Genomic DNA, 19,778 nt, shown 5'->3' on the forward strand with positions numbered 1-19,778 from the left:
ATTGTAAAAGTCATTGAGATTGGGTTTTCAAGTCCACGCCTATCTGCCCTTAAATTGCTGAGGTGAGGATCAAAAGTTTTGTCATCCAATGAACACGTGCCACATGGTCAGGAGTTAAATCCTGGAAGTAAATACTCTAGAACTCTGGGGGTACTTTCGATATCCAGCAAAATCAACAAGGGACAATTCAGTAACTCGGGAGGACGGGTCGGAAAACCCATTATGCCCCTCCCGAGCCATAGGGACATCATCGCCCATGTAAGAGGCGCCACCTGGGTCCACTTTGGTTCAGCTTCGATCCAGAGTCCCCCCCCACGCCCGCCCACCCCCCCACTCGCTGAACACAAATTGGCGAAAACCCCAAAACCCCTACTTCTCTCTTTAGGAGGGGTCCTCTAGTGTTGATCATCCAAGGCGAAGCAGGGATCGAGGAAGATGGGAACCCTAGGCAAAGCCATTTACACCGTTGGATTCTGGATTCGCGAGACTGGTCAGGCCATTGATCGCCTCGGCTCCCGCCTCCAAGGCAACTACTACTTCCAAGAGCAGTGTAAGCGCTTCTGTCATTCCATTTGATCATCTCTTTCTTTCGATACCCCAGATCCCCATTTCATTCTCTTCTTTAATTTGGTGCTGTAACTTTTTTTCTTTTCTGATTTTAGTGTTTCTTGGCTGTTGTCTGAGTAGAATTGCTATTGCGCGTGTATGTGTGGGTCTGCTTTCTTCTTTCTTGGGGAATTGATTTGTTTAGCATGCGTCATCCTAACTACTCTGCTGCAGCCTTCGTGGATTTGTAGCAATGATGCCTAATTTCTTGCTGGTGTGCTTCTTATGTGACTCATAGTTTGTGTGTATTGATGCGGCCATTGTGTGTCATAGAAACTTGTTGCATCTGCATTGGTAGCTTTGATGGTTGGTGACATTTGCTACTTCCATGAATTGCCTTTTCCTTTTTTTTGTTTTTTGTTTTTGGAGTTCAGTCAGTAGATATTTTTTAATATCAAATTTATTTGTTTACCTTCTTAACCAGGAGGTATAAAGATTGTAAACTGTAAAGTTATCATTGTGAAACATGCCCCGGGGATATGCTGATGCAGGCAGTAGATTACAAAAATATATATTAAAAAAATGAGAAGAACACATAAATTTTTGTAGTTCAGAATTGTGCCCACATCTACGGAGCCTCCGGGTTTCAACAAGTTAATGGAAGCAGTCTCTGCCTTTCAAATTGCTGTTACAACTATATATGTAGTCCCCTTGTGAAAAATATCCCAAAATACCCTCATTCATCTATATAATGACACTACACCCTGGTTCAAAATAGTATACCTTAAAAGTGAGGGAGGGGGCGAATTTACAGATTTTAAGTGGATGCTCATTCTGAATACGAGCCATAACTCAATGCATGGTGGAAGAGAAAACGACAAAGGGTCTATGGACGAAGTGAAGAGCATATATATGGCAAAGAGCAATATCAACAAATTTTGCTTAAACAAGTTACTGTTCATTTGTATGCCTGAAAGTGGAGACTTGAATAAGCATATGAATCAGTTAATAAGATTCTTAGAGTGTTAGTGTTAGATATATGTAGTGGAAATGGTAGGGAAAAGGTAAAATAGATCAATGTCAGAGAATAGGGTGTTAAAACCTAAAAGGAGAAAATATAATAACATTTGGAAATAAAATGACAGAAGGAGGCAATCTAATAGGAGATAAGGTAGACACAAAGACTATTTAAAATACGATGGTGGGTTTTGCTAGAGATGCAGCAGAATCGATTCTAGGTGAATCTATAGTATTTGGTGGCTTGATCTGGACGTTCTATCGTAATTAAGAGAAAGAATGTGGTTTAAGACTTAAAAACAATAGAAACATGGAGTTTTATGAAAAGTGCATGGTACATGGGAGCAACAAAAGAAGCTAAATAAAAAAACGGTTAGTATAATTAAGCTTAGAGCATTCAATAATTTGTATTCTATATTAGGTACTAAAGAAGAGAAAAGATACTTAAGCTTGCTAGAACTAGAGAAAGATAGAGTACAGCCATGTGTAGTATTAAATATATAAAAAAAAAAAGGAAGATTGTGTTTTAGTTAAAGAAGAAGAAATGAAAGAAAAAGATGGATGAACTTATTTTAAGAAGCTCTTTAATAAAAATCAATTAGAAAGTTTAAAGTTAGAATTGACAAATAAAAAAAGGTTAAAAATTCAGATTTTTCTACGAAGTTTAGAGTCAATCAAATTCAGTATGCATTAAAGAAGAGCTAATAATGGAAACAGTTGTAGGATGGAATCACATCCCATTTGAAGTTTAGAAATATTTAAGAGACAACAAAGTAATATGGTTAACTAGTCCCTTTAGCAAAATTATAAGCATGAAGACAATTCTAGATGATTGGAGGGTTAGCATATTTTAAAACACGTCCAAAAATAAAGGAGGTTGGCATCCCAATTGAAAGTTTGGAAATTTAAGAGATAACAAATAATATGGTTAACTAGCTTATATAACAAGATTATAAGCACTAAGACAATTTCAAATGGTTGGAGGTTTAGCATTTTAATACCTATTCCAAAATAAAAGGAGATTATTCAAATTATAATGAATATTGTGGAAATAAGCTTACAAGTCATTTAATGGAACTTCTAGAAAGGATAATTGAACGAGTATTATGTTTAGAAACAAGGTTTTCAAGATCATTTGGTTTTATGCCTGGGAGATAAACTAAGAAAAGATATATATATATATATATATATGTATGTATATCTATCTGTCTATCTATCTATCTATCAAGAAGATTAGTGAAAAAGTTTAGGAAAAAAAAGGGACACGCTCACCTAGAGGAAAAGTGGTACCTTGGAAAGTTTTATGGTGTGTTCTAAAGAAAATAGAGAAGTAGGTAGTAGGTATATACATGTCGTTAAGGATGTGTATGATGGGGTAATGGCTAGTGCTTGGACAAGTCCGTCATAAGGAAACATAGGTTTGTTCTGAGTCCTTATCTTTTTGGTTTAGTCATGGATATTGAATCTATCCAAAATGAGGTTCCACAATGAATGTTGTTTGATATTGTCTTGATGGATGAAATCAAAGGTGGAGTAGAATCTAAGTTGGAATTATTAAAAATGTATAAAAAATATATATATTTTTTAATTACCTTTTAAATCCATTTAAGTTTATTATTCTCTCTAAACAATGTTAGTAAATCCAAAATGAATTAAAAATTTTCTTAAGAAGGGCAAAGGGCTTACAGGCATGCAAATCTACCAATAGACAAGGCTGTGAATGCTTGAAAAAAATTCCATCCATTACATCCACTTCCCTCTACTTAGTAGCTACAATTCTCACTTTCCAATACTACTGTTACTTTAATCTGTTACCACCCCACATGCTACTACTAATTAAAATCATGGATTTGGGTAATTATGCTTTGAAATTATGCCTTCTTTTGCTTGTTATAGAATTCTGATTTTTGGTTGTGTTTGGTTTCAAATTGCAATGTCATTATCTATTCCTTTACTGATTTCTGAAAATAATCATGGCGAGTTGTCACCCGGTTGACAATTTGAAGTCTTTCATTGAAATTGTCTCTTATTCGTTCTTTGTTCTGGCTTTTGCCTGGGTTTATATTCTGCTGATTTAGCTTGTTTTTACCATCAAACAATGGCTTTATTTTATTTCTTCGCTTTTTAAACAGTGTCCAGGCATCGAACTCTCATGAATATATTTGATAAAGCTCCTGTGGTTGATAAGGATGCATTTGTAGCACCAAGCGCCTCTGTCATTGGTGATGTTCAAGTGGGACAGAAGTCATCTATTTGGTATGGGTGTGTTTTAAGAGGTAAGATGATCTGAGCACAACTTATGATGCATATGGTTTTAGTATTCCGCCATATTTTTTTATTTTTATTTTTTACTTTAAGGATATACAAATTAAGTTCAAAATACCCTTGAGAATGCCCTACTTAGAAGATTTATGCAGTCATGCTTTGTCTTACTCTGGTAGAAAGTTCAACATACAATATATCTTTCAGTTATTATTGTTGCATTTTTTTTTTTTTATATCAAAAGTGTTATTGCTTATGCAGGAGCTGAATTCTTAATTATCTATTAAGTTATATATTTTACTTGCAGATAAAAGAATGCAATGAAGATAGCCTGAGTTTTATGATGTGATGGAAGGTGTTTAGTTGGGGTGTGTGTGTCTGCACATAAGCATTTGTGCGTGTGTGCACACGCATGTTTTTTATTTTTTATTTTTGGTTGCTGTTAATACACACAGGTTAGGCCTTTCATTCTGATACAATGCTGATGGAAGTATCATGCATACAGATGTGGCACAGTTGGAATTGAGTCTAGGAATCAACTTTGAACTCGACTTGAAAATGTTGAGCTTGACCCTTTACTCAAACTCAATCAACCTTAAAATTATTTAACTTGAGCTTGGCTTGACTGCAAGTTCTTAAACTTAAGATCAACCCAATTAAGCTCGATTTGGTTGTAAAATAATATTAGATATAGGTTATGTAATATAAATACCCTTTCTTCTGATTAAATATATTAAACAAAAAAAAAAATACAATAACTCTATTAATCCCAATTAGGCTCACACGTAGTATTGGAAAATTCAAAAGTCTATGTCTACTCGGGTAGCTCAAATTCAACTTGAACTTGAATAGAATTTAGTTAAGCTATCTAGCAAATTGAGTCTGAGTAGCTCAGGATTCAGCTTGACTTGCCCCTTGTCGGGAGCACAGAGAGGCAAAAATTTACTATGGTTGTCCATTGAAGACAATGTTTCATAGAGGGGAACAAAGGAAAAGCCTGTTTTGGGCTTTTTGTCACTCAAACACTAACACCACATTTGGTTCACGGAATGGAGTTGGAATAAAATGGAATGGAATGAAAAATTGAACCAAGAATATGCAAAAATGAAGCGATAAATTTGATTGCATTCCTTTGCTACATACCAAAAGCATAGTAAAGCCAAAAGCTGAAATTTTATTGATAATAAAAGTTAGGTTGTATGACATTGTTTTAAGCATCTATTTATAATAATATTAAATAGACCAAAAGATTCAAATACCCTTAAAAACCTAAAGAAGTTGGGTGCTACTAGAGCATGAACAATAACCATGCAACAGTGACATGAAGAGTAATTTGTACTGTAATTTTCCCCCCTTCTTTTGTCCCGCATCATTTCTCCTCAAGTTGGAAAAGACAACTCATCCTTAGGTTCAATTTATACCTCCCACTATCCATTGGAATTCAAATTATTGCCTTCCAAGTTTCAATCTCTCTCCCTGTGATCTCCCATGTGAAAGACCAATTGATTTTTGTGCACTTATACATTCGTCTAAACTCATGCATGTTGCTTCCAGTTAATTATGTTCATCTGTCTTAGTAGGCAAATGGATTTTAAAGAAAAGCTAGATTGCCTCAAAGTTTCGTAAACTCCATAGGATTGTCTTTAAAATGCCGGAGCAGCACTTTCTTTGTTTCTTTGTGAATTTTAACTAATTCATATGTTAGAGAATCTTTTCTGGTCTGATTGCTCTTTCAATTTAGGCTCATCATCCAAGGCCATGCATGTGAAAAATCATCTTTCTTCTCAACATTTGTACGTAAAAATTTGTTACCTTCCAAAATTGTTATCTGTGGACTTTATTGAGCAGATGTGGTGTGTTTTGAGGGAATTAAATATGCTGATGACCATCAACCAAGTGGGGACTTTAATCAGACAGTTGATGTATGCCCTCTTCGTAAATGACTACTTCATTATAATGTGTAAGACTTACTTCCACTATTGTAAATTAATGGAGTGTGCCAATCCACAAAACGAATGCTATCTTGATTTTAATAATTCGCTTGTTATGTGATGTGTGAATCCTGCATTGCAAAAAGGTTTTTGTTGCTCTAAATCATTATCTTCATCTTCAAAATCATTTTTAGGCGTGTTCATGGGTTCAAATTCCGTTTAGGATTCTTCATACAGGTTTGCAGTTTATCAATCCATGTAGATTGCTACTTCGATTGTAATTCAGTCTCTTTCAAGTTCAACTTTTGCATTTTACTTTGATGCAAAGCTTACTGTTTTCAGGTCTGACACCAACTGACACAGTTGGGAGTATTGTGAGAGAAGGATTTGCTTCTGTTGTAAGCCTATGCGTCTTATAGGGAAACAAGGGAAACCTCTTATTGGGCTTGGAGTCGCACAGATCCTAGGTTAAAGAGAACTTTAAAGCCATAGGCTGAATTTTGTTGATAATAAAAGTCAAATTGCTTACAATGAGTCCTAAACACTTACTGATTGAAAAAATTTAAAGTCTTAAACACTCATTTATGATAGAGTATATGACTAAGCTTTGAAAAACCAAAGCAACGGTAAATCTTAGCCCATGCTTTAAAGAAATCCCAGCCATACAAAATAAATTTAGTCAAAAAGATCCAATGTACTTGTTAAAAACCTAAGGGCCTTTTGGTATCATTGTCAAAAATTATAGAAACGAGAACTAAAAACGAAAATTAAAAACCAAAAATAGAAATTAAAAACTAAAAACTAGCAACCTATTTGTTTAATATTTATAAAACTAAAATAAATTTAAAACTTAATTAAAAAGTGCTCATTTTCGTCTTTAAATCAAATAATATTATAAAAACATAATTAAAATAATAAAATTGCAAAAAATATACACATGAAAAATTTGATAATAATAAAAAAATTATTATCATTATTTTACTTGATTTCTATACTTTCAAAATTTACTTTATAATAAAAATTTTATTGGACTTGACAATTGTAAAATAGTAAAAATATTTTGTAATTGGCTTTATTATTATTTTTTGAAATTTATGTATATTTTAATTTTAATTATATTTAAGGTCGTATGCTCATTTTATTTTAAATTTAACTTAAAAGTATATATAATGAATGATTTCATCCAAAAGAACTATTTTTGGCTTTTGAAATTTCTGGCAACAGGTTGCCAAAACAAAATCTAGTTTTCAGTTTTTTTGCGAACAACTAAGAACCAATGACTGAAACAGAAAACTGACAATATAAACAAACACATTTTTATAATTTGTTTTTTCACTGTGCAGAAGCAGAAACAAAAACAGAAACAGAAAACAGCAATGATGCTAAACAGGCCCAGAAGACTGCTAGAGACTAGAGTAGCCTGAACAGTAACCATGCTAGTATGGTACAGTGATGCGAACGGTTATTTACACATCAATTCTTTTCTCCTGATCCTTGTCTTGTGACTCTTGCATCAAGAATCAAGATGATAACTGCTATATAACTACAGTTTGACCTCTAAATTTTTGCGAATTTATTTATAACAGTATGATTTGTTCTTCCTATGTCCTCTGTAGTTTGGTTTAATTGTTCTTCAATAGGCTGTCTGAGATTCAAAAGATCACGGGCTCCCTACCCTTCTCATGCAGCCAAACTCACCTCTTGAAAAGAAATTCTTATGGCTTAGTTAAACTTAAGGCGCACATTCATGCACACATACTGTTTGTATGTGGAGTTTTATTCATCAAGTTTTGTGTCTTTGCGTGTAGGTGACGTCAATAGCATCAGTGTTGGATCTGGAACTAATATACAGGACAACTCCCTTGTGCATGTTGCAAAATCCAATCTAAGTGGGAAAGTGTTGCCAACTTTGATTGGAGACAATGTTACTGTAGGTGAGGACATGCTAGTAGTTTCTAAGTAAGTTCTTTTTAGCATGTAAAGTGTCCTGATGTTGGCTCTGTCCAAAACTTGTTTCAATAATTTTGAACTGCCAGGTCATAGTGCTGTCTTACATGGCTGTACTGTAGAAGATGAGGCTTTTGTTGGTATGGGAGCTACACTGCTTGATGGGGTGGTTGTTGAAAAACATGCCATGGTTGCTGCAGGAGCCCTTGTGAGACAGAACACAAGGATCCCGTCTGGGGAGGTCTCTCTCTCTCTCTCTCTCTCTCTCGTGTGTTTCTTATGTTGATTCATTGCTGCTTATTTTCTGGAATGCCACTGGAACTATGTCATATGCTTATTTTCCTCCAAGGTAAAACAATTAGGGCCTATTTTGTTTTGGAAAACAGTTTTCATTTTCCATTTTAGTTTTCCAAAGAATTATAAAAATGCCAGCTCATTTTTCAGTTTTCCTAGATTTTTATTAAAAAGGTAGAAATAAAGGGTTTGTTTAGCTGTGGAAAGCACTTTCCATTTTTCATTTCTAGATTTCTAAATGATTACAGAAATGGCACGTTTTTTTTTAATTTTTCAAAAATTATAAAGTCAGAAATCTAGAAAACAATAAAAATATGTTTTGCAGCTTTCATATAAAGATTTAGGAAATTGGAAAATAAGGTGGCATTTTTGTAATGAGCTAAAAAATTAGAAATGGAAAACAAAACTATTTTCTGCAGTGAATAGAGCCAAAACTTGTAATTGTTTTCCAGTTTTTAACTTTTTATTTTTTATATACAAATCTAGCAAAACTGAAAAATAAGTAGTTTTTTTTTCCCCTGAAATTCTTAGGAAAACTAAAATGGAAAATGAAAAGTGATTTCCACAACTAAACAGGCCATTAATGTTCCAATTTTTTTCTGTCTTTTCTCTCTGTCTATCTGGAAGTGGGTAGTGCGGGTGTGGCAGTGGCTGTTGCTTACATTCTATTGCTGAGCCATATATCTATTAGTCTATCCATTTGTGCTGTGCATTTGTTGTTGAGTATTGAATTGTTCGTGTTAGGATGGTTCAATCCTCCTCGTTCTTTTTATTTATTTTTTTATTTTTTGGGTGTGCGTGTGCTCATACCCACTACTTCTACTAGTGCTTGAGACCTCTTTTCTGATAAAGATTTTGGGATGAAATAATTGGAGTTTGACTCAGTCCATGCCCCACTATAATGAATCTACTGGGCAGATCTTGGGTGCACATGTATATCCACTCAAAAGCATCTTGAGCTTGCACTTTTGGCTGATGGCAGTGGTCTTCCAGAGAAATTTTAGCAAGTAAATGCTTTAGTTCTTAATGGGAAATGGATGCATGGGAAGGTGGAGTTTGTTCAAACGGTTTTTATCTAAACTGAAGTCATGGTTTACTGATGAGCAACTTGTAGATGTGGCGAAGGTATTTGCAATTGAAAAATCACTTCAACAAGTGATTGATGGGTTGGAGCAAGGTTTCTGCTCATGTGGCTAATCAGTGACCCTTACCATCACTGCTGTTCTAATGACCCATCCCAGGGCTTGTGTCCAAATGGTGGGGAAGTTAATACCTTAGAGATTTTGCAAAGTCGTGATTAGAAAGAAATTGGGAGAATAACAAATAACGAAGTCATTTGGTGCTCACACATATTTTGTTGGGGTGCATACTGCTTTATAATCTTCAGTGATTTGCAACCTGATTGGTTTTTTCATGATCTTACCTGAGTTGGAACTGTCTCGTTCGTGAAAAAGAAAAAGAAAAAGACAAAATAATCTCCATAAAAAAAAAAAGAGGGCAGCCCGGGGCACAAAGCTCCCGTGTATGCGGGGTCCGGGGAAGGGGCGGACCACAATGGGTCTATAGTCAGCTTTCAAAATTTCCAGCCAGTTCAAATGAGGTCCCGGGCATTTTTACCTGCTGAATTCTGATTAATTATGAACCCCAGTTCAAACTTACGTTTTATGTTATTTCTAATTCGCAGATATGGGGAGGTAATCCAGCAAAGTTCCTGAGGAAGCTCACTGATGAAGAGAGAGCATTTATCTCCCAGTCAGCCACCAACTATTCCAACCTTGCACAAGTCCATGCAGCTGAGAATGCAAAGTCCTTTGATGAGATTGAGTTTGAGAAAGTACTTCGCAAGAAGTTTGCTCGTAAAGATGAGGAGTATGACTCGATGCTGGGTGTCGTTCGCGAGACCCCTCCTGAACTTATTCTTCCAGATAACATCCTACCAGATAAAGACCAAAAGGGTTCTCAAAAATAAAATTTTTCACTAGGTGGTTCCTTTTTGCCGCTCCCCCTCCCCCCCTTTTCTCTGACTGAGATTTGATGTCAAGGAGTATCTGTCATTACATGCAAATTTACGGAATAATGTTCTTTCCCAATGATGCCAGACTTGTTTTTTTTGTTAGATAGGAATGTTGTATGTTGTTTCCAGCGTCCGGCTCCATTACTCCCTGGTTTTTCAGAGACCCTTGCATGGAGGAGGAAATAATGGGTAAAGCAATATGTATGCTTGATGCTCATCTTTGTTGTATGTGAGATACATTCTTATCTGATGACCCTATTGTTTCAATTGTTAAATATCAAGCCATTTTGGGTGCCACATGAACCATGTAGTTCTTAAAACTCAAAAGACTACTGGAATATATTCCTCTGCTAGGCCTTGAATCTGAGCTTTACCCTCTTCTGGTGGGCATGCATACTCCGAACTGCTAGATTTTTTTCTTCCGTGGTTTGTATCTTGTGCTCAATTGTGTTGTATTGATTGATTGTTTGTTTGTTTGTGTATATTACATTATTTTTTTTATATTTATAAATTTCTGGGGGTCAACTTTAATCGACAGAGCAGATTTGAGGCTAGAGGAAGTTGCCATGTGCTTTCTCTATGCATGATGTGACATTACATCCGTGAAATGCTTGAAGTCTGGAGAGCTATGTTTGTAGTTTAGGTTGATGCACTTACTGGTGTGAAGCTTAAAATTTTGTTTGGTCCGAATGTAGGGCCAGCAGGAAAGGAAAACATGGTTGAAGGGAAATGTGAATGGATTTTCCCCTCCTTTATTTTCCACTGAAATGAATCATTCTAAGCTTCTTTTTTATTAAAATGAGCCAATTCAAACATCGAGATGAAAATTAGTTCATTAAATTCAATCATGATCTTTATAATCTATTGACCTTTTATCTGTTCTTTTCTGGGAAAATGGAAGAATGTTTTTTGGCCTGAGTCGGAAACTTGATCTCTGATTTTAAAAGTTACTCCCAGTTCATGAACGAGTCGTTTGAGGAAATGAGAAGGATTTTACTTTTTATGTTAATAAAAAATATGATAAATTAATAAATAAAATTTTAATTTTATGCATTCTTAATATTTCATATTTCTTAATTTTTAATCATGTTGGAATAAATTTTTTTATTTTCAATGGCATTTTATATGGAGAAAAAATATATTAGAAAATAAATTTTCTTCTTATTTTTTTTTTCCTTTTTGGATGCAAAATTCTTATTTAAACTGTTGAAATGAACCCATATTGAAGGCCATCTATGCCCATGTGCCAAAATTCTCAGACCCTCCTCACCAACAAAACCACCATGGTGTGATCTGTACTATTATATTTAAAATTTTCAAATACTCCCAATGTTGTGATGTATTTTTTAAAAAAAAAAACAACACAATACAATAATTATTATAATAACTATTACTGAAAAAATTGTTTGGCTAATGGGAATCTGAACAGGCAAATGAATTGGGGAGCAAACTTTCCGTGATTTAAGCAGCTTAAAAGAACAAAAAGGATGGGTCACCATAATCCCCTCTTTTCCTTTATCATCTGGATCTCAAAATGATTCCACCCACTCCCCAATATATATGTATACAGATTCTTTTAATTATTATATTAAAAAAAATTAAAAAAATAAATGAGTGGTAGAAGATTTATATCTTAATGATAGCCACACTTAATAACCATTGATCCGGCGGTGCCACCCGTAAAAGTTCTTCCTCCTTTTTTAATAGCATTATGCCAATTGTCAAAAGAAATATTTTAAATGAAATTTGTTTCTAGAGAAAAAAAGTGTAAAAGAAAAAGAGTGATCGTAACATTTTGTGAATCGAACTCCTGTTTGAAGTTAAAAAGGAAAAAAATATGATATTGTGGTTTTATACGGCATAAAGTTAATACTAATGGGCTGAAAAATTCTCCATCCAATAATTTCATTATTTACTATTATTCAAATAACAACTATAAGTAGAAGTAAGTCATAATTTTAGATTTGCTAAGATATTTTTAGTATCAAAGAAGAAGATATTTAGAGGCTAAACTTAGATGCCGATTTGCACATATAGAAAATAATTTATGAATAAGTTTTTATCTTTAACCCTAAGGTTGCTTATAGCATTACCATGATAAGAAATTTAAACTCAAATATTGAGTACGTGACATACGAAACTATAAATTATTATTAATTTTTTATTTTATTTTTGGGAAAAGGGTGGAGGGGAGGAGGAAGTGTGTGTGTGTGTATTTTATTTTATTTTATTTTAAAAAAAAAATTTGAATATATTGAAGAGCAATATTATAGATAAGGAGTCAATGTGACAAAGTAACGCCACCAAACAGAATGATAGATGTGGGCCCTCAAGCTTTCTTCTTTTCTCCAATGCTATAATATCACGGGCTTGTGATTAAAAGATTTTATTATTAATGTTATTATTTTGATTTTTGAGAGGAAAATTCTATTATTTATTTATTCTAAAAAGAAAGGTGATGAAACTGAAAGAGCGCTCAAAAGGGCGCACTACCACTTGCCCCGGGGCGGGGGTAATTTTGGAACAAAGGAAATAACGAGGGAACTCAGTTCTGATTCGCTGGGTCGACTCGCGCAGTGTGATCTATATAATACTGTGAATGCAGGGTAATTGCGATCAGAGGGTAAGGAGGAAAAAGGTCGAGGCTTAGGCCTCTGAAGAAGAGTGGGGAAACACAGAGAGGGAGGTAGCAGGAGAGGGAAAGGCTGCCCTAAGATGGGGGCAGGAGCCCTGCCGAAGGGCACTGGCGGCGGCGGCGGGCATGTGGGGGACGCTCCTCTGGTCCTCGGGCTCCAACCTTCAGCCCTCGTCGACAACGTCGCCCGCGTCGATTGGTCCCTCCTCGATCGAATCCCCGGCGACCGTGGTGGCTCTCTCCCTGTACTTTTCTCGCCGTCTCCCTCTCTCTCTTCATGCCTCATTCTGTGTTTTTTTTTTTTTTTTTTTGCTTTGCAAGATGATAACGTCTTTACGTAATTACGTTTCTTAGTGTTTTGAGGCTTTGATTTGTTTGGTTCTTGGGTTTCTTCAGTTGGGTTTCATTGCAAATTTTAGAAGATTAGCTAGTAGTTCATTGAATCTGATGCATGTGTATCCTGCACTTCATATTATAATGGGTTAATGGCTACACTCCTTTAGTCCTTTCTCGGAAACTTACTCGTGCATATCTATTTCTCTCGGATATACAAAGAAGAAAAATCCCTTGCTTTCAGCCAATAAAGTTAATAGTGGTGCGGGAGTTAGTAAAGAGGTAAAAGAGAATTAGGCAAAAGATATTCTTAGGAATAGAATGATCATTGGGATTTGATGATTTGGATAGAAAAATTGTCATCATCATAAAACAAATTAGGATAAATAGAGTCTTATTAGTTCATAACATGAACTGGATAAGGAATTGCTATTTTCAATTTTTATCCAATTTTGCGGCTATTCCATTCAATCCATGTCCTCTTTCAAATGAGTGACTTTTTTTTGTGTAAATTATTTTATTCCTTTACTATAAGCCTGCAGAGGTGGCTGGCGGTAAACTTAAGATTTTCTTAGTTAAAACGGCTTTTCTAGTTAAAATATTAGGGTGGAAGTTTTAGAATTATGGCTTTTTATTTGCGATCATACCTTATTATTTAAGTGGAGAAGGCAGAGGTTAGCTCGTTATTTAAGTGGAGGAGGCTATAGGGCAAACTCATTACCTCGAGTGTCCAAAAGATTTTGAACACCGTTCTTTAAAATAGAAAGAAGAAAAAACAAAAAAAAAAAAAAGCACCTTGCTTTTGTACTGTAGTCACTGTTTATAAAGAGAGACCAGAGGTCCATTGGGGTTTTGGGAATCCGTGCCAGTGGCTATCCCTCAGTGGCATGTCTGTCCAAGAAACCTCAACCTCATCTATGAGCGTGGTGTTGTGGGAGTGACGGTGATGTAGTTATGGTGACTCACATGCAATTTGAATTTTTTTGGTTATTGTGCTATTCTCTTGACATGCCCATTGAGCTAGCTCTTGATGACCCAAAAGCTTCGTCTACCGGGACAGAAACTTGCATGAGCATGGGTTTGGTTTAGGCTAGGCTTTGTTAGGTGGGCTTAGGCATATGCATTAGCCACAGGTGGTAGGACCAAGCAGGATTAGGAATGTGGTTGGGGGCTTAAGTAGATGAGATGTGAGAGTTTTTTCCTTTTTTGATTTTTTTATAATAAAATATTAAATAACTGTTCGGTGAGAACTTTATTTTTCACTTTAATGCGTTGAGGGTAAACTCGTTGGACTATCTTGCGAGAAATGAATTGCCCTTTGACGCATGTGCAAAACTCATTGGATGATCTAGCGAGTTTTGCTCGGATTTTTGAATTCTTCCTCCTTCCTTTTCCTCGCGAGATTGCTGAGTGGTTGAGCAGTAGCAATGGCCGGATAATTGGACACTCGCAGCAGGTGACCATTGCAGGGAGGAGTCGAATGTTGTGAAGCCTCGCAGAACGTTGGGAAGGAAGGTATAAAAAAGGGAGATGAGATATGTATTTTGCTTAAATTGAAATTCTTATATTTATTTCGTTAAGATTTGTTAGTTTGATTCAAAAATTGTGTTAGTTTGTGTTATAAATTAGTATTTGATACATTCAATTTGGTTGTATTGAACCAAATTTTGTGATTGGAAGCATTATTCGGAAACCTCCATTTTGAGGTTAGGGTTTATTCTGTTTTCCTATTTAACTTATTTGAATTTGTTATTATTTTTATGTGTAATTGTTCTTGGGCAATTTGCTATTAGTTATAAGTTTGAATTTTAAATTTAATTTTGTACAAATTTGGATAAAATTTAAAATAAATTTATATTTAATTTTATTCAAATGCTCATAAATTCAATTTGAGAGACTGGAAATAATTTTTCCAAGTACAATATTAAGTTTTGTTTGAAATTTGGACTGCATTACTCTCTAATGTAATAGAAAGTAGTCCAAGCTTCAAACAAAACTTAATATTGTACTTAGAAACATTATTTCCAATCTCTAAAATTGAATTTATGAGCATTTGAATAAAATTAAATATAAATTTATTTCAAATTTTATCCGAATTCGTACAAAATTAAATTTCAAATTTAAAATCCAAACTTATAACTAACACCAAATTGCCCAAGAACAATTACACATAAAAATAATAATAAATTCAAATAAGTTAAATAGGAAAACAGAATAAACCCTAACCTCAAAATGGGGGTTTCGAAATGATACTTCCAATCACAAAATTTGGTTCAATACAACCAAATTGAATGTATCAAATACTAGTTTATAGCACAAACTAACACAATTTTTGAATCAAACTAATGAATCTTAATGAAATAAATATAAGAATTTCAGCTTAAGCAAAATACATACCTCATCTCCCTTTTTTATACTTTCCTTCCCAACTTTCGGCTCCTCCCTGCAATGGTCACCTGCTGCAAGTGTCCAATCGTCTGGCCATTGCTGTTGCTTTGCTTTGCCACCCTGCAATTTCGTGAGGAAAATGGAGGAGGAAGAAGACTTCAAAAACCCAATCCAATGAGTTTTGCTCACGCGTCAAACGGCAGTTCATTTCCTAGGCAAAACTCGTTGGACCATCTAGCGAGTTTTGGCTGCCACGCGTCAACCAGCGGGCAGGATGGTCCAGCGAGTTTTCCCTCAACGCATTAAAGTGAGAAATAAAATTCTCACCGAACCATTATTTAATATTTTATTATTAAAAAAAAGGAAAAAACTCGAATCAGTAGTGTTTTTGGATGCTTTATGTACCAGCATTCCTGACTGATTTTGTTGGTAGTTGACTGATTGATTGGGCATTTCCCTTTCATTTATTTATTTTGTTGGTTAAATTTTTTTTTCTAAAAATCAAGCTGGTACTAAATACGTTCCCTGACATCATTTAAAAATTACAGTTAACCTTGGAGCCTTAGGGAAGCTTAGAAGCAAAATAAGCCTCTATATATCTTTTTTGATGATAAATGTTGTGAAAGTTTTTAACATGAATTTTCTAGATTGTGTAACTATTATGGTGTTCCAATTAACCTTGAGCAGGTTGCAATTGAAGAACTTGAGCATATATTGAGGGAGGTTAAAACGCATATGCTTTCTCTGCCCCATGATCTGTCTTCTATAAAGACAATAGCTGGTGGCAGTGTCGCTAATACTGTTCGAGGCCTAATGGCTGGGTTTGGGGTCACTAGTGGAATAATTGGGGCTTGTGGGGATGATGAGCAGGGGCACTTGTTTGTAAGCAACATGAGCTCCAGTGGAGTAAACCTCTCGAGATTGAGAATTAGTGAGGGACCCACAGCACAGGTTAGCTCCACTCTACATATTTTGTTTTCTTTTTTTCCCTCCCTGTTGAGCTTGTTCTTAGTGCTAAGACAGTTATAATTGATGTTATGGTGCAGTGTGTGTGTCTTGTGGATGCACTGGGTAATCGTACAATGCGACCCTGTCTTTCACATGCTGTTAAGCTTCAGGTGTACGCAGTTTTCTCCAGTTTCAAGCTTTCTTTTTTCACAATTCTTAAGGATTCTTTTATATTTATTGATGAGTTGATCTTCATGCATGATTATTATTTGTTTACTTTCAGGCAGATGAGTTGACAAGAGAGGATTTTAAAGGTTCCAAAGTAAGACTTCTTGAACTGTAATTGACGTTTTAAAGAATCCATGTTTACCTATGAACTGTTCTCTTTTTTTTTTTCTCTCTCCCTTATTGTTGATTTTGACAGGGTAGATTGATTAGCGAGTCAGTGAATTTTCTCAACTGCTTTTCTGCAAGTATTGATGCTATTTGCTTTTTAAATAAAGGATCAAAATATTCCATGAGCATGAAGCTGCATCCTTAAATTTAACTTTTGCCCTGGATTCAAAGTGATATGATTTATATTGTAAACTTGCTCCCTGTTAGGTTTTCAGCCTAGGTCCACCCTTTCTGAAAGGAGGTGTCCTATAGAGGCTCTGTGACTTCTGAGTTCTGTCTAAATTTAGTTGTTGCTTACTTATTATTATTATTATTTTGGTCACAGTGGTTGGTCCTAAGATATGGGATATTCAACTTGGAAGTTATTCATGCGGCTATTCGGATTGCCAAAGAAGAGGGTGTTTTTGTATCCCTGGATTTGGCCAGTTTTGAGGTATAATATTTTAATATTCACTCATGCTTTGAGGTATAATATTTCTCTTTGGCCTGTGATTCTCATTTTTCAATGACAAAAATTATCAAGTGTAACTGTAAGAGGTATATTTACTGTTTATACAGATGGTTCGGAACTTTAGATTACCACTTCTGCAGTTATTAGAGTCTGGAGATATAGATCTATGCTTTGCCAATGAGGATGAAGCAAGAGAGTTGCTAAGGTGATTATTTGTTTATATTCTGGAACTGTTGTCTTTAATAACTGTTTGTGATGGAAGAATGTTCATCTTCATGATTCTTTACAGTCTTTTTGGTTGGCGGGAAGTGGCAAGAAGAGAGAAAAAACCTTGTGGAGAGAAGAAGAGAGAAACAAAACTAGTTTCTTTTTCTCATTGTTTGGTTTAACGAGAGTGGAGTGAAACTAAGGAAAAGAAAACAAAAAGTCTAAAGTTCATGTACTAGAAAGCATCCACCAAGAGCTACTTTTTAGACTTGTGTGTGTGTGTGTTTTAATAGCGTTTCTCCATTTCTCTAGATTTATCCCCCCCTCTTGTGAACCAGACAAGAGAGTAGAGAATCTCATTCCTTTTCTCTTGTCCCCTCTCCATTTCTCTCAAACCAAACAGGCTCTCCATTTTTAGAGTTCAGCACAATTTTACATTACATTGTGTGTGTGTGGGCATGCGTGTGGGCTCGTATTTTTTATCTGGTAGACACTGCTGATTATTCTTCTCACTCTTGCAGGGGCGAACACAATGATGACCCTGAAGCTGCTGTCAATTATTTGGCTGAACACTGCCAGTGGGCTGTCATAACCCTAGGCCCCAAAGGATGCATTGCAAAACATGGTAAAGAGGTTGGTGACATTTTTTCATTTCTAGAGAGTAACTAATCTATAGAAAAATGCAGTGTGGCAGGCATAGAGTTGTGGTTTCGAATGTGTGACATAAGCATCTATGAATTAACCTGCCATTTGTGTGCGTGTGTGCATATACATGCGTGTGTGATAGGCAAGTGGTCGTACATTTCTTATGCCTGCCCTTTTTCTGTTTAATGTCTTGGAGGATGCTTTTGGCCTCTGAGTGGCTCTAATTATAGGCTTTTATCAAGCCATGGGAACATGAATGCAAATTAGCAGGAACCACCCACCCCACTCCACCTACCCCTATCCCATACAAATATATCAGTCCATGTAAATAATTATGATGTTGGTGTCAACTACTGTCTCCTTGTCTGAGCCATTGTATAACTGCCCCTTATTAATTTCCATATCCACGCTTGTATCATTTAGACGTTTCTCTGTGTGAGATTTCAGGTAGTTAGAGTCTCTGCAGTAGGGGAGTCGAAGGCAGTTGATGCCACAGGCGCAGGGGACCTGTTTGCAAGTGGGTTTTTGTATGGGTTAGTGAAGGGACTGCCACTAGAGGACTGCTGCAGAGTTGGCGCTTGCAGTGGTGGATCTGTTATTCGTTCACTCGGGGGTGAGGTTACTCCAGAGAACTGGCAATGGATGCATAAGCAGTTGCAGGTCAAGGGCTTCCCTCTTCCTCACCTCAAGAAGTGATTCCTCTTATTAGGACTTGTGGCATTTCCCAAAGGCAGCTATAAATTGCTGCCTTAATTTATGCTCCCCACCAAAAAAACCAAGGGCGGCTATTTTTTCAGTTGCTTCTTGGGGCTATCTACTAAAATGTTGAGTTGCTGAGTTATTATTATTATTATTATTGAATGAGAAGACATTTACTTTATTTCTTGAAGATTTCCTAATGGTTAATTGTTGGGTGATAATGTCTTTCATCCTGCCAGTGATTAGGATGGTTTACATCTTACCAACAAGTCACAAAGTCTATCTATGGCCCATGCCATATATATATATATACTAAAATATCAGCCAACTTCAACACTTTAACTTGAGTCGAGCTGAGTTGATTGTGATTGAGTTTGCCAATTCAATTTTTAATAAAGATCAAGCTGAAAGTACTAATTGAGTTTGAGCTAAACTGAATCTCTTCAAATTTTAGTTAATTTTAACGTAAAGGGGAATTAATTTGATAAATTTATGAAACAAAAAATATGTAGACAAAAACATTGAACTGTGGCTTGGTTTTGTTGATGGTTTTTAACCTTACATGTGATAATTTTGAGATTGGAAGAGCTTACTCCTTGCTTTTCCAATATTACTAGAAGTAAAGAATGAAGGTTAAATTTTCTTGAATGGAAGTCCGGAAATGTTAAAGAGTGAAAAATACTGCAATAGAGATTATGAAGGATGTAAATTGAAATCTCTATTCACCTTTATTTCTTCATTTAAGCAAGTCCAAAATGAGTTCGTGAATGGACCTTTTATGAGTTTGGCTTAGTCCTAGGCTCAGCCCATTTTCTAAACAATTCTCAAAAAATAGCTTGACAATTACTCATGTATGCAAATAGAAATTAATCCTTCCAAATCGAAGTTACTAGCTATTTAGGAACGACTTTATAACCTATACACATCTTTTGACAAGCTGTTTATCAATTGAGTTTAAGCTCAGGTCGTTTGCTAAATGATTCCAAAAGATGCTCTTGAAAATTATTCATTTATACAAGTAATTCAAGTCCTCACTGAACCAAGTTCCACAACTACTTAAAAATG

The 19,778-nt window shown here is 35.4% G+C and overlaps 2 protein-coding genes across 2 annotated transcripts; both read left to right on the top strand.

Annotated features, from left to right (window-relative positions):
• The first annotated feature begins 205 nt into the window (after window positions 1-205).
• LOC131163046 (gamma carbonic anhydrase 1, mitochondrial) lies at window positions 206-10,308 on the top strand. The gene is made up of 5 exons (XM_058119748.1): window positions 206-550; window positions 3,696-3,839; window positions 7,565-7,690; window positions 7,793-7,944; window positions 9,682-10,308. The coding sequence occupies exons 1-5, from the start codon at window positions 436-438 to the stop codon at window positions 9,964-9,966; spliced, it is 822 nt and encodes a 273-aa protein (XP_057975731.1). The 5' UTR covers window positions 206-435; the 3' UTR covers window positions 9,967-10,308.
• A 2,293-nt stretch (window positions 10,309-12,601) lies between these two features.
• LOC131163047 (uncharacterized) lies at window positions 12,602-18,900 on the top strand. Its single transcript, XM_058119749.1, has 8 exons — window positions 12,602-12,891; window positions 16,055-16,318; window positions 16,414-16,485; window positions 16,599-16,637; window positions 17,037-17,144; window positions 17,270-17,367; window positions 17,891-18,002; window positions 18,462-18,900. Exons 1-8 carry the CDS (start codon window positions 12,727-12,729, stop codon window positions 18,708-18,710), a joined length of 1,107 nt encoding a protein of 368 aa, XP_057975732.1. The 5' UTR covers window positions 12,602-12,726; the 3' UTR covers window positions 18,711-18,900.
• Window positions 18,901-19,778: the final 878 nt, after the last annotated feature.

The sequence above is a fragment of the Malania oleifera genome, chromosome 8 (genome assembly GCF_029873635.1).
Source record: "Malania oleifera isolate guangnan ecotype guangnan chromosome 8, ASM2987363v1, whole genome shotgun sequence".
In the NCBI taxonomy this organism is placed as follows: domain Eukaryota; kingdom Viridiplantae; phylum Streptophyta; class Magnoliopsida; order Santalales; family Ximeniaceae; genus Malania; species Malania oleifera.